Genomic DNA, 14,075 nt, shown 5'->3' on the forward strand with positions numbered 1-14,075 from the left:
TTTCGGGTCAGAGGGAAGACGGCGCCTTTCAAGAGAGGAAGGGAAAAATAAAGTAGTGGTTGCCAGCCGAAGATAAAATGCACGTGAAAACGGGGAAGGGAAGCAGGGAGTGTAGTTCTGAAGAGCAAGTGGCAACGGTGGCAAATGCCCAAGTGAGCTTTGGAATAAGTGAGAAGGGCCAAAATAACCCGGGAGAAAAAGAGGGGAGTCTGATTCAAGGCGCTTCCTGGTTTTATATGGGCTCCAAGAGCCGGGTCCTCCTGTCCTTTTGCAGATGCTCCTCGGTTGCCCACTGCAGCATTACACATTGGGCTGGCGGCGCACACGTGAACGCGTCGTTCAGCCAGATGCAGAGCCGTGAGTGCCCGGGAATCGCGCCAGTCAGCCACTCAGGCGAGCTTCGCCTGCCAGCCAGGCTGCTGTGGGCTGCTGAGACATCTGGAGAACGCGTGGAACAAGCTCATCTCCGCCCCACCATCACCACCACCCGACCCCGCAGTTGCTAGAGAGGAACCGAGAAGCCGTGCACGACGCGCGAGAACGGGCAGAGAGCTTGGAACCGGGGAAAAGAAAAGAAAAAAGTCATCCGCTCGCCGAAGGGAGTTGCAGCCGCATGGCTTGTGGGAGGGCGCAGGAGCTCATCCTATATGAATGCAGCGGCGGCGGCAGGAGGAGGAGGAAGCGCGAACTAGGCGGAGAAGGAAATACAGATTCGCCCGCTTCTTCGCCTTTGGTCCAGCAGCTCTCCAGAGTTCCTCGGACGGGCCCCGCCTGGCAGAGGAAAAAGGGGCTGCCAAGAAGGGGCCGGAGCGTCCGCGGCCTCGGGAGCCAAAGGGGAAAGAGGGTGGCGCTCCGGTTGTATTATTGGGGTGGGGGGCGTCGATGGTGGCTGGCTACTTACTGGCTCGCTTTCTCGCCTGGAGGAGGAGATTGCATTGCGGTGTTGTTAGGTGGAGTTTTGCAGCGGAGACGCGCTTGGCTGGGTTGGAGAAGCGGTCTTAGCAGCGATACCACTTCGGGGCTGGGGGTGGCGGCGGGGTGGGGGAAAGGCGGGGGACAGAGCTCGGAAGGGGTCCCCTGCCACAAACTCGATGCGTATGAAGCCAAGACCAGCTAAAGGACTGGCAACTGTGATTTCACATTGTTGTGTAAATAATAATAGTAGTGGTAGCAGTAGGAAGAGACTGAGATGAGATCTAGGACGGAGCGGTCGAGAACTTTACAACTATTGCTCGATGCGGATATCGGCTGTGTGTTCTCACGGTACAATGAACCACGAAGTAGACACACGTTTTGGCGTGGTGGTCCAGACGGATGACGCCATGCTCCTCTTTCCTCCACCCTGTAGTGGTGGCGCAAACAAATAAGCTAAAAGCCCACGAGGTGCGAAGTCTAACATAGTTTGTTAGAAGTCTAACGTAGCTGCGGAGAAGGTGTGAAGGGTGACATCGGTTAGAAGGTGGAACAAAGAAAGAGCTTGAAGCGAAGCTAAATGAACTCCCCTGAGCTTCCTGGAGCCAAATTTCGAAAGAGCACTCAATGGTTTCATGTAAATACAGAAATAGGAAAAAAATAGGTAAAGTCATATATGAAAGTAGGACCTAGTTGTTGCATCTCCCTGAAAATTGGTGCTGTAGAAATTCGGTTTTCCCTGAGATAATGCTCGATTTGCAAGAGTTAATTTAGTGACCATTCAAAACTACAACACCACTGAAAAAATTGACTTATGACCATTTTTCACAGTTACGACCTTTGCAGCATCCCCACAACCATGTGATCAAAATTCAGATGCTTGGCAGTTGGTTCATATTTATGACTGCTGCTGTGTCCCAAAGTCATGTGATCAACTTTTGTGACTTTCCAACAAGCAAAGTCAATGGGGAAACCAGATTCATTCATTTAAGAATCAGGGTACTAACTTATCAACTGCAATGATTCACTTAACAACTATGGCAAAAAGGTCGTGAAATGGGGCAAAATTCATTTAACAAATGTCTCACACAATAACATAAATTTTGGGCTCCATTGTGGTTGTAAATCGAGGACTCCCTGTACTTGCATAGCCCTTACTTGGAAGTAAATGTCAGTAGGGCCCAGGTAAATGTGCATAACATTGCAAAATTATTTATCATGGTTAATTTGCTACATTGGTCTATTTCCCTCCACATTCTTTTAATCCCTTTTTCAAACAAAAACAGTAGATAGATTTTAAAAGGTTTTGAAACATGTTTTATACACTTCAACCTGACCAGTTGCAAGCTTTTTAAAGCACATTTGTCCATTGTCGTAACACAGGTCAAGAATAAGGTAAATGAAAGGTCACCTTGGTTAGGATGGAATCACAAGTCTCAAGAGGAGCATTGAGGAAGCCTCTGATACATTTTGACAATTAGGTGGCCTTGCAAATCTATTGGAGAGCCAGTTTGATCTTTTAGCCCAATGCATCAGGCTATAAACTGGGAGAATGTGAGTTCTAATCCTGCCTTAGGCATAAAGCCACTGGGGTGACTTTGGGCCAGTCACTTTCTTTCAGTCCTAAGAAGTTGGCAATGGCAAACCACTTCTGAAAAATCTTGCCAAGAAAACTGCACGGACCTGCCAAGACAGTCTTGCAAGAATCTAATATCTGAATGGAAGTTCAGTTTCAGTTTCAGTTTGATTTTATTTGTAGGCCGCCCTTTTCCCTGAGGGGACTCAGGGCGGCTCACAGAAACCAGGGAGAGGGGAATACAATACAATACAATACTAAGACAACAACACATAATAAAATAATACGCAACATGCATACAACATTCGGGCGGGGTAATGGTCCTTATCCCCAGGCCTGACGGGCGAGCCAGTTCTTCAAGGCTGTGCGGAAGGCCTGGACGGTGGTGAGGGTACGGATCTCTACGGGGAGCTCGTTCCAAAGGGTCGGGGCCACTACTGAAAAGGCCCTCCTCCTTGTGGTTGCCAGCCGGCATTGGCTGGCCGATGGAATGCGGAGGAGGCCTAACCTATGAGATCTTATAGGCCGTAGGGAGGTAATTGGCAGAAGGCGGTCTCTCAAGTATCCAGATCCACTGCCATGTAGGGCTTTATGGGTGGTCAATAGCACCTTGAAGCGCATCCGGAGATCGACAGGTAGCCAGCGCAGCTCGCGGAGGATAGGTGTAATGCGGGTGAATCGGGGTGCACCCGCGATCACTCGCGCGGCCGCGTTCTGTACTAGCTGAAGTCGCCGGATGTTCCTCAAGGGCAGCCCCATGTAGAGCACATTGCAGTATTCCAGCCTAGAGATCACGAGGGCCCGAGTGACTGTTGTGAGAGCCTCCCGGTTCAGGTAGGGTCGCAACTGGCGCACCAGGCGTACCTGGGCGAATGCCCCCCTGGTCACAGCCGCTATATGATGGTCGAATGACAGCTGTGGATCCAGGAGGACTCCCAAGTTGCGAACCCTCTCTGAGGGGTGTAAAATTTGACCCCCCAGCCTGAGTGTTGGATTAATAGCCGAATTTTTGGGAGGAAAACACAACAGCCACTCGGTCTTTTCTGGGTTGAGCACAAGCTTGTTAATCCTCATCCAGTCCGTGACGGCTTCAAGTCCCCGGTCCATTACGTCAACCGCTTCATTGATTTGGCACGGGGCGGACAGATACAATTGAGTATCGTCCGCATATTGATGGTATCTAATCCCGTGCCTACGGATGATCTCTCCCAGCGGTTTCATGTAAATGTTAAATAGTAGGGGGGATAAGACCGAACCCTGCGGCACCCCATATTTTAGGGGCCTTGGGGACGATCTCTGCCCTCCCACTAACACCGACTGCGACCTGTCCGAGAGGTAGGAGGAGAACCACCGTAACACGGTGCCTCCCACTCCCACCTCCCGCAGAAGGTGGGGGAAACCAAATCTATTAGTAGTAATAGTAAGTAGAAATGAGAATTTGTAGAACATTTAATTTAAAAATTAAGGAGCTATCTAAATTTTTACCCTTAAAAAATGTTTCTTGCTATCACATTTCCCACCCATTAAGAATTTTAAAACAGTAAATGTTTGTCTGCTCTCCTTTTCTTTCCAAGTTCCACTATTGTTCATTCTGCCTTTTTCCTTCCACTTTGGGACTAGCTTCTGGTCAAAGACAGATTGGCACCAAGGTGTCCCCAAGGGAGATCAGCTGGTACTAAAGTCACAACAATCTTCTGGGGCTACATTTGCCAGACAGAAAAATGAGACAGTCTTGAGTTCCTTTGAGACTCTGTAGTTGCTTAGCCTTGTCTGCAATTTATGCCTCAAAGGTTCATTTTCTTTCTTTGCACAGGTTGAATATGCACATGTAAATGGGGAACCTCAAAAGAAAATTGTGTGAGTGTTCAAAGTATACAAGTGGGAATTGCAATAAAATGTTTCTGGGTAGCACTTTTTTATTTTAAGTTGGCTGTTACCTTGATTACACCATTGTATTCTCCATTCACCCATGTTTTCCATTTCACCCTCCATCAACACTGTTAGGTATAGTCTTCATATAACTGCCTTTTAGGAAATAGAAAAGAGATCCTATCTAAAGATGATTTACTCCTATTTTTTAATGTTTGTCTTGCACCCTTTGCAAATATTCCCTGAACCATACTGACATTTCCTTCTTGTACATCGATGGGTTGTTTTAGCTGTATAAGGAGAAGCACTCAATGTAATTGATGTATATAAAGAGAGTATTACTGGTTCAGTGCTAGCTAGATAACTGGTTCATGTAGGAATAAAGAGACAAAATAAATTGTATATATATGCTAAATAAGTCCAAGGAGAGGTCTTAAAAATATACCTTTATATAGTCATTCTTATGCATAAACCACTGGTGCCTACTTTGAATATTTTAATGACAGCTGTGTTACTCATCCTGAATATAAATTACTGTTTGGCCAGACATTGTTCAATTTGTATTAGAAATATTTGTAATATGCAAAATTTGTAGGACAATATTTGAACTCTAACCCTAACTAAATAATTATCGAGTGCAGGACAGAAGGTACTGATGCAGACTGTTGATTTGAATTGCTTGGGTAATTAATTAGGTAATTCTCCTTTGCCTTATTTCTGCAAGTTTCCTTGGTATCTATCTGTTTTCTTTCAACGTGTTTAGTCAGTGAACTAAGATGTTTTATATAATTTGTGAGCATATTAAAATAAAAGCTTGTATCTTTTGAATCATTGTCTAAGCTGATGTTAATATTAACTGTTCTTGAGTTAATAACTATTTTACACTTAAGTGCAATAGAGTCCATAAACGTATCTACATATTGATCCCAAGATATCTGGATTTTTCTATCTTAGCAAATAGGCATATGTGAATTTAGGCATATAGTGAGAGATACACTGAATAGGATACAACTACAGAAAGTTCAAACAAAAATCCCCTTAATACTTCAGCTTATTGATGTTAATTAATTAGCCATGTTATAAGTATAAATCCCAGAGTGGGTGACTGATGTCTCATTTGAATCAGTTGCTTGACAATTTAGACTTGAGACAGACATGCTGTGGAATGACCAATTCATAAATGTCAACCTTTGCAGTAAAATGTTATTTTATATCAGGATGCTATCTTCAAAGACACAGGATACAAGAAGAAACAAAAATGTTAAGCTTATCTTACCCAGGACTCTGAAATGTGTGCAAATTTTGCATACTGAGGAGGAGGGGGGAGGAGGAGGAGGAGGAGGAGGAGGAGGTGACACAATGATAGCACAATTTAAAGTGGCAGTTTGTTGATTTTGTGAGGTGAAAATATACTCCTGAAATTATAGTTATATTGTAGAAAAACTCATATATGTTTATCAATGTCTGTTTCTCCCTTTTAATTACGGCCTCCATATTAGCCAGTTTGTGGTAGACAATGGGAAAAAGATTTGTTAGGTGAGAGACTGAATTGCTAACAGTAATGTAGGAAACAACAATTAATGGAAGGAATGATTTATGAGTTTGTTCTATAAGACTTAAAGATAACATTATGGTTCCAGGACAAAGAGTGTTTTCTTCTGAATAGAGAAAAATGCCATTGAAATCTAAAGAGGTTGTTGGCTTTACAATCACACAGATTCAATGTAATGGAAAACATAATTATATTAGATGCTTTAGTCACAGTACAATATATTTGACTGCAGTTGAAAAGAGAATCCAAGCTTATCCTTTCCTTAAATTAAGCTGAGGAAGTGATATTCCAAAATTAGGCCCATTTAGCAATGGGTCCTCAAAAGATTTCTTGTAAATCATCCTTGTTTCCACCTTAATCATGGACAGTATTATACTATTATTTCTAGATGAACATTTCTAGCTGTAGCATTATCTTGCTTGAGTAGTAGAGCAGCTATTAATGGGACAAAAGTCCAAAATTCTTCATGCAAATTGCTGTCTATATTACTACCAGCAAGATAATTCAGGAATATAGTCATGGAAGCAAAATAGAAACATGGGAAGCCATTGTACAGTGAGATACCCAATTCAGCAAGGTTTACTCCTTAGGCATACAGTGGGACTAGGTATAGCCATTAGAACTCTTGAGTATGGCCTTCAAATAATTCTCAAACTTGTTACTCAATTATAATTTTTCAATAATAAAGAAGAATGATACTAAATACATAATTAAAACAAATTATTTTTAATTAGATTTAAATATAGAATAGAACCTTGTTCAAATTCAAATCCTGTTAATATGATAGAAATTAGCTTCTTCTAGTCTATTTTTTCCAATTTTCCAATCTAATTTGCAATTCTGGCCTTTTCTTGTAATATCCCTTTGAACTAGATCTAATCCTGTTTAATTGGTTGAGATAAACTGGGTACAGCGGTATGCTGGGGCAAATAAAGCATCTCTTTTCATTTTATATAAGGAAACCAAATTTAGATTTTATCACCACACAACTCATCTTGCCTCCAATTAGTACAAGTTGGCTGTTGTTCTTTGAGGTTTAAGACAAGAATGTATTTCTCTTAATGTATTTGAGGATACCAAATACAAAATTTGGCACTCTCAGGGTGGGGGAAACATCTTTTATTGCTGAGCTATGAAAAACATGGTATTTTAGACTTCTTCAGTTGTTCTGAAACTGACATGGAAGACTGTGAAGATGCATAATATATGTATCCTTACTTTGCACTTGATAGGGGGTAGAGAGAGACACTTTAGGAGGGGGAGTGTTAATTTTTATTTAATATTCTCTTGGCTGTCAAGGCTGCATACATGGGAGGGTTCTCCTAATTCTAATTTTGCAACTGAAATTGGTTGGGAGATGAAAAACTAACTGACTTACTGAGTCACATAGTAAGTTTCATGATCAAGTGAGGTCTTGAATCTGGATTTCTCTAATCCCAGTTCTACAATTTAACAACTATACTACACTGTAGTGTAATTTACCAGACATTAATCAAACGCTTATTTAATCCTGCCACTATTTTGTCAACAGATAAGAGGCAATTAGTTTTCACTTAATATGCAGACATGAGGTTCATTCTACAGAATTAATTGACTAATATATTCAACAATGAACATGTACAATTGCTACAAATTTGGTTATAGGGAATTTTACGATTCGCATTACTTAACCAGAAATAGTTGACGTATATTATTCAAAATATCCAAAGAATAAACCTTGTAGCTGTCCAATGTCCTGAAACAGTCCAAAAGCTAGTATTTATTCAATGAGTTTTCATACTGAAATTAGCTAGGCAAAAAGTTCCAAGTTTCTCTACAGAGTATTATCTGGATGGAATATATTTCGCTTAACATGAAACCAGCATATAGCTAGTGAACAAATATTTAGGTAATTATGAACATATATCAAGACTATTGAAAATAAAATAAAGTTTACTTTTTGAAATGTGTCAGTAAGAATATAGTTTGGTACTTGTGCAAAATGACACAATAAGTTTTCTTAACAACTTGCAGTACAATCTCATCCCTTCATAAGGTAAATACTGAGCAAAAAGGATTGTAGAATGAAAAAGTCCAAATAAACAGATTAGCATTTTTTGCACATAGACTGACTAAAATTTGGGACAAGCACATCAGGGATGTAGTATCCTCTAATAATTTCCATAGAACTCTACAGTTTGTAGTTGTTATTAAATGTTAACAAACCCATTCTATCATAAGCTTCTAGAGCCTCTATCTACTTTTGTCAAGGAGGTTCATATCATAAAAACTTATGTCAAAATGAATGGGCTATGTTTTAATGCTCATGGATGTTTTGGTGTGTTTGTTGCAATAATTCACTGAATAATTTCCTGTTCTTCATCTTATGTCCTCTAATAACATAGCTTCTCCTAAAATCTCCTTGTGTGATATTTCAGAAAACACTATAATGCATTTACATTCAGATTGTACCTTAAAACATTTATTTCTCCAAGTCCTGTTTGAATTTGTATCAAAGGATATCCTATAAACCAAACTTGTAAGTCAAAGGGGTATAGAATCACAACAATGTACAGCATTGGTTTGGAGAAGGGCGTTCCCTCTTTTCTCTGCTGCTTTTTCTCTAGTGGACATATTCACTACAGAAAGCAACAGTCTACAATATAGCTGCATAGGTTAATCATAGCTATTTTGTTATGGGACCTGTGTTAGTCTGGCAAAAAAATCAGAATTCTGATAGATTTCAGACCAACAAATCGTCATGGCCTGCTCTCATTCAGATGAGTTTGAGACAGGGGATCTGCTCCAGGAAAGCTGGTTGGATCTCAGCCTAAGGAACCTTTAAGCACTTGAGGTTGATCCAGCTGGTGGATCCACCTGGAACAGTTGCCTTTACTCTCAAAAGGATAAGGAATTGGAACTGGAAAGATTGCCCAGCTCCAGAGCCTGCCATCTGCAACAGAGAGCAGAGCAATGATGTTCGGCATGTCTTGAACCCTAAGAATGTTTCCAGCTTTGATTGGATTCACCAGCATGGACACTATTTAGGAGCAACTTCTAACCTACTCTGTTCGTTGAGAACAACTGCTCTGCTTACCAGAACCTCTGCTGTTGCCTAAACTCTTGCCCATAAAAACTCTGTTCTTTTGCATTCAGACCAACTGAGCCCTTTCTGGGTGGTTAAACGATAAATAAATAAATAAAAATGCTACGTGCCTAAAGCTTCCATTTCATTACAACATGGAATCTCTCTGGTTCAGCAAGCCTTTGTCTTTTTTATGTCCAAAGTACCTACAATATCACAAAATGTGCTATATGTACATGTACATTTTGGCCTTGGTATTTACAGGTTCCCTGCTCTATTTTTGGAGAAGAATGTTTAGATCTAGAGTTATTAAAACATGCTATAATTAAGAATGTGTTCACTTGCAATGAGAAATCAGAGGAATGTATTTTTAAATTTAAAGGAATGCAAATGAATCACACCATAAATTTATTGATTTTGTAGCGCCACAAAGGGCTATTTTTTTAAAATCCAGGCTATTACTTTGTGATTTAAAACATTCAAAACATGCAATCATTCTTTGGGGACATACATTTGCCTAATGGTTAATTAAAAAACAAGCTTTTGCATATGGAACATAAGGCTAGAGTCATATTGCACAAGACATAAACTCAGAATTTTTGGCTTGGATAACTAAAATGAAACTCACAACTTCTTGATTGGTTCTCATAATGCTGCTAATTAGCACTGGTGTTATTTAATGCCTGGCATTTCAAATAGAAATAAAGTATAGCAGAAATTTCTCAAATCCTTAACTCCACTCTGATATACTTACAGGAAATAGCAAAAGAAAATGGAAAAATAATCTACTTCAATGGGAAATCCAGAGGCAAATAGAGGTTTTTATATTCCACTCACTGAGGTCTATAATAGATTACTGCCATTTTCACTCAGCTTCCAAATTCTGGGACATCGGATTCTTCCCAATAATTTATAATTATCTCCAGATATTAGAAAAGTTAAGTCAATTTTGTGGCAAATAATTGGCTTCCTTGACCTTGTGTGTTATTTGTAGGAATGCATATTAATAGTGTATACAGTTTTAATTTATTGTAAAATAAAGATATTAGTACAATAGTTCAAGGTAAGATTATAATTAATTCATTAGCTTGCTTTTGAGCAAATAACATGGATAACACATTCAACTTTCCGTTTCTTCGATAAGTAAACTAAGATTAATCTAAAAACCATTCCATACATGCGTTCATTGACTTTGAAAAGAGTCAAATAAATGAAAGGCATTAAAGAAGCTGCTATTCAAGCTACTGTCATTCTGCTGAAAAACGTTATGTGTGAGTGGACCAGAATTCTGGAACAAGTGAAATTCTAATGAATAGGGGCTATTGACAGAAAGGAAGAAGTAGAACTTAGTACATTCCTTAGGTAATAGAGATACGTTGCCCAGTAACAAGGGAATAGTCAGGGACTTTTTTTAAAAAAGCACTGTGTGAATGAAACTAGGCCTCTGTTCATTTGTGAAATGTCAATCAACCATATCACTAACTTGCTCTTAGTAAATTAAAATAACAGTAAGACAAAACCATTATTAGAATTATAGAACCAATAAAACCACTTGAATTCTATAGAATTCTTCATTTATTTTACCTCTATATTAAATGCAAAGTAACTGTTTAGGCCAAATGTTGGCATAACTGCTACCCAACAGAGGAATCGTAACCTAAAGGCTCTGATTGTTAGGATGTAGCAATACAGGCAGATAGATCTATTATGAAACTATTCCAACAAAACTCCAACATCACTTTGCTAATGGAATTGATAAAAATAGGGAGGGGACATGATGGGGTAACACATAGTGTAAATGCATGCCATCTATAACTTCCTTACCCATGATACATCTAAATGCATGCCATCTAGAACTTCCTTACCCATGATACATCTATGATGAAAATCACCATGTGAAGATAGTATATTTGCTACCTTATTGAGATCAAAGGGGGAAGAATTCTTTCTACACCTCACACAAAATGTGCTAGTTGTTCATCTCCGTTTCAAAGCCAAAGAGCCAGTGCTGTCCGAAGAAGTCTCCGTAGTCAAGTGGCCGGCATGACTAAATGCCGAAGGTGCACGGAGCGCTGTTACCTTCCCACCAAAGGTGGTCCCTATTTTTCTACTTGCATTTTTACATGCTTTCGAACTGCTAGGTTGGCAGAAGCTGTGACAAGTAATGGGAGCTCACTCTGTTATGCGGCACTAGGGATTCAAACTGCTGAACTGCCAACCTTCTGAGAGCCACCACCTCCCATAAAGGAGATTCTCTGAAAATTACTTCTTTGATGAAAGAAGGCTGAAAGTGATAGAATGAGCAAAGTAAATAATTGATGAGCTCTATTAAAGTTTCAACTTTACGGATCAGGAGCATCACAATGTATATTTTTCTACCAGGTTTTTAAACATACTTTAATTATATGTATTTTAATAGATCTTGTTGTATTTAATATTTTACATTGTTTTATTTTTGTAAGTTACACTGTATCTTGAGCATTCATATAAGCAGAAAAACAATATAAAATTGTTAACATTCCCGTTTTGTCACTGTATGAATACAGTAGGGGCACCTTATGATCCTTCAGGGATGAAAACAATTGCACCTACAAATAAAATGTTCATTTAAAGAGACTTTATTGAAGCTAAAATTCATTGAAGCTGGAATTTCTAATTTAATTGGGACAAGCTTTTTTTGCTATAGTATCCCATATTACCAAATGTGTTGAGCAATAATAGCTGGAAACACAAAATCAAAACTAACTCTCCTCCCACCCCACCACTAATGTACTGGAATGAATGGAATATGAGAGGGGGGTAGACTTCTTAGCAAATGTAAAAAGTTTCTAGTGACATCTTGTTATCCTACCTCTTTCTGTCCTTTCCTAATAGTGCTCCAAATAAATTGGGATGTCTAAGATACACAACTGCATTATATACATTTATTTTTTATTGTGCAGAAAAGGATTTTGGATTTGATTCACCTGTAAAAAAGTGATCTGCCTCAGCATCAAGCAACATTGCTTTCTTGTACAATTTTAATAAAGTTTTCTTAAAAGCAATGCCAACTATAGCCAATGAAACTTGCACAAGACAGGTGCACATAGACACATCTGTGCCCTTTTTGTCCTCGTGCCTTCCATCTAGCAGACATAGCCCTGACAAATACTATCCAGCTTTTTAAAAAAAAATATAAACTGCCTCTTCCTGAGCAAGTGTTAGCCATAAATTAACAAGCTCGGCTTTGTGACTTTGCTTTATTAGCACCATTGGCTGGCTTGCCCTGTGCACAGGATTAACCTTGCTTGTGCTCGGTGGGGTTTTATATACAGAATGCTCAAAATTTAAGACAACCTTTTCAGAAACGACCCATTGGAGGACGTAAGGCTTTATTCCCGAATATAGGATAGCACGGTAAATCGAGGCAACAGCTTTTGATCCGTTTTCTCACTCCCCTTCTTTAACCTTCCTCCTTTTCGACAGCGTCTCCCAGACACCCGCAAATCCGGCATCCGTCCCTGCTGCTGCCAATTAAGGGCGGGAAATTCGGCTGCTCTCTATTGGGCCAGGTTGTCACGCCACGCCAGGCGAGGAAGATTGAGGGCTTCTCCCAGAGACCATGTGCCCCGGGAGTGGGTTGGTTTTTCCACCCATCTTCCCCGCCCTTTCTCCGCCCTCCCTGATCCTAAGACCTCCTTGGCGGCGAAGCGAGCGACGGTGGCTATAGCAACCCCGCCGCCGGTTAGGCCCGTCTCTTGGTTGGCTTTGCCTGCGCAGAGAGGGAGGAGGGACAGGAAACCGCCGAGAGGCGCCGGGTCTCCCGGGGCCGGCCTTACGGGCGAGGAAGCCGGGAACATGGGAGTCAGGATGGACGAAAGCGGCGAGCGCAGGAGGTGGCAGAGCAGCCCAGGTAGCGCGCAGGGACCGAGCGGGATTGGGAATCTGCTCCCGAAGCGCCGGGGAGGAGGGCGCCCGAGGGTTCACTGTTAGGTCCCGATTGGCACCGCTGCCGGGTCCTTTCATTCTTAATGCTGCCAGCTTGCTGCAGTCGGAGGGAGGGCTACCCCGCTCGTCCGGAGCTCTTGGTCGGTGGCGACCAAGATCCAGATTCCGGCATCCCGTGGAAGCAAACGCTTCTCTGGGAGCGAGCTTTAGCCGGCTGCGAAAGTTCTGTCACCCAGCATGCACTGCTTCTCCGGCTCCGCAGCCGTTCCAGAATTGGCCGTTCCAGATTCCTGGGAAGGCGAGAGGCGGCGGGAGAGGGGAAGCGGGGTTGCTAACGCTTTCCCGAACGTGTTTGGCCTGCTCCAGATAACCCCAGCAGGGAAAGGACGAGGAGCGTAGAGATTTTTCGGCCTGATCATCTCCACAGCAGCAGCAATTTGACTTAGACTTAGAAATAACTTTATTGTCACTTTTAATGTCCACTAATCGGCATACATGAAAATGAATTTCGTGGCATACAGCTCTCAAAGGGTCACTAATAGAATAGAATTTAGAATTATTATAATAGAATAATAGAATATAATAATAGCTTTATTGTCACTTTGAATATACACTAACCACCATATATTAAAATGATTTTTGGGGGACATACAGCTCTCATAGGGCCTCTACCTCCAATATACACTACATAAACATGACAAATAAATAAATAAGCATATACCCACATATATGGCACAGAGAAGCAACAGTCTAGTTTGGATGTGTACATGTGCATGATGAGAAAAATGAATCTTGTGTGTTTACTAGACAAATGTGAAAGAGGGAGAGAGAACTACCAAAAGGGTTCTTGCACTCAATGGGCTCTTAATTCCAAGGACACGTGTTAAGGGCAAGATGAGTTGGGGCCTGTTATAATTTGGCCAGGGAGAGGGTAGAGAATGGTGCAGAGATCAGAGATAACCACAGAAAAAACACACTTCTTAGACATCACAAAATGACAAGATTTAAAAGAAGGAATCTAGAACATGTAGGCTGGACAGATATTCTTGAGAGAAGGTGGCCCCTCAAGTAGCCTGGTCCTATGCCATATAGGACTTTAAAAGATTACATTGAATCACATAAAAAAGTTTTATTGAAAGCTAGTGCAGCTTGTGTAGTAACGGTGCAACATGAGC

At 41.0% G+C, this 14,075-nt stretch overlaps 1 protein-coding gene across 2 annotated transcripts in view; it reads left to right on the forward strand.

The window, feature by feature from the left end:
* Window positions 1-12,657: 12,657 nt before the first annotated feature.
* SPATA7 (spermatogenesis associated 7) overlaps window positions 12,658-14,075 on the forward strand; it is a 40,235-nt gene continuing 38,817 nt past the window's right edge. Inside the window, exon 1 of one of the 2 annotated variants that reach the window (XM_087725216.1) lies at window positions 12,658-12,865. In XM_087725216.1, the coding sequence (XP_087581342.1) occupies window positions 12,811-12,865 (55 nt within the window). In that variant the 5' untranslated portion in view covers window positions 12,658-12,810. The remainder of the gene's footprint in view (window positions 12,866-14,075) is intronic. The other variant, XM_087725234.1, reaches the window with a different exon arrangement.

Source organism: Thamnophis sirtalis, unplaced genomic scaffold, assembly GCF_051295495.1.
Source record: "Thamnophis sirtalis isolate CommonGarterSnake01/CBP01778 unplaced genomic scaffold, rThaSir2_p1.2 scaffold_1, whole genome shotgun sequence".
Lineage (NCBI taxonomy): Eukaryota > Metazoa > Chordata > Lepidosauria > Squamata > Natricidae > Thamnophis > Thamnophis sirtalis.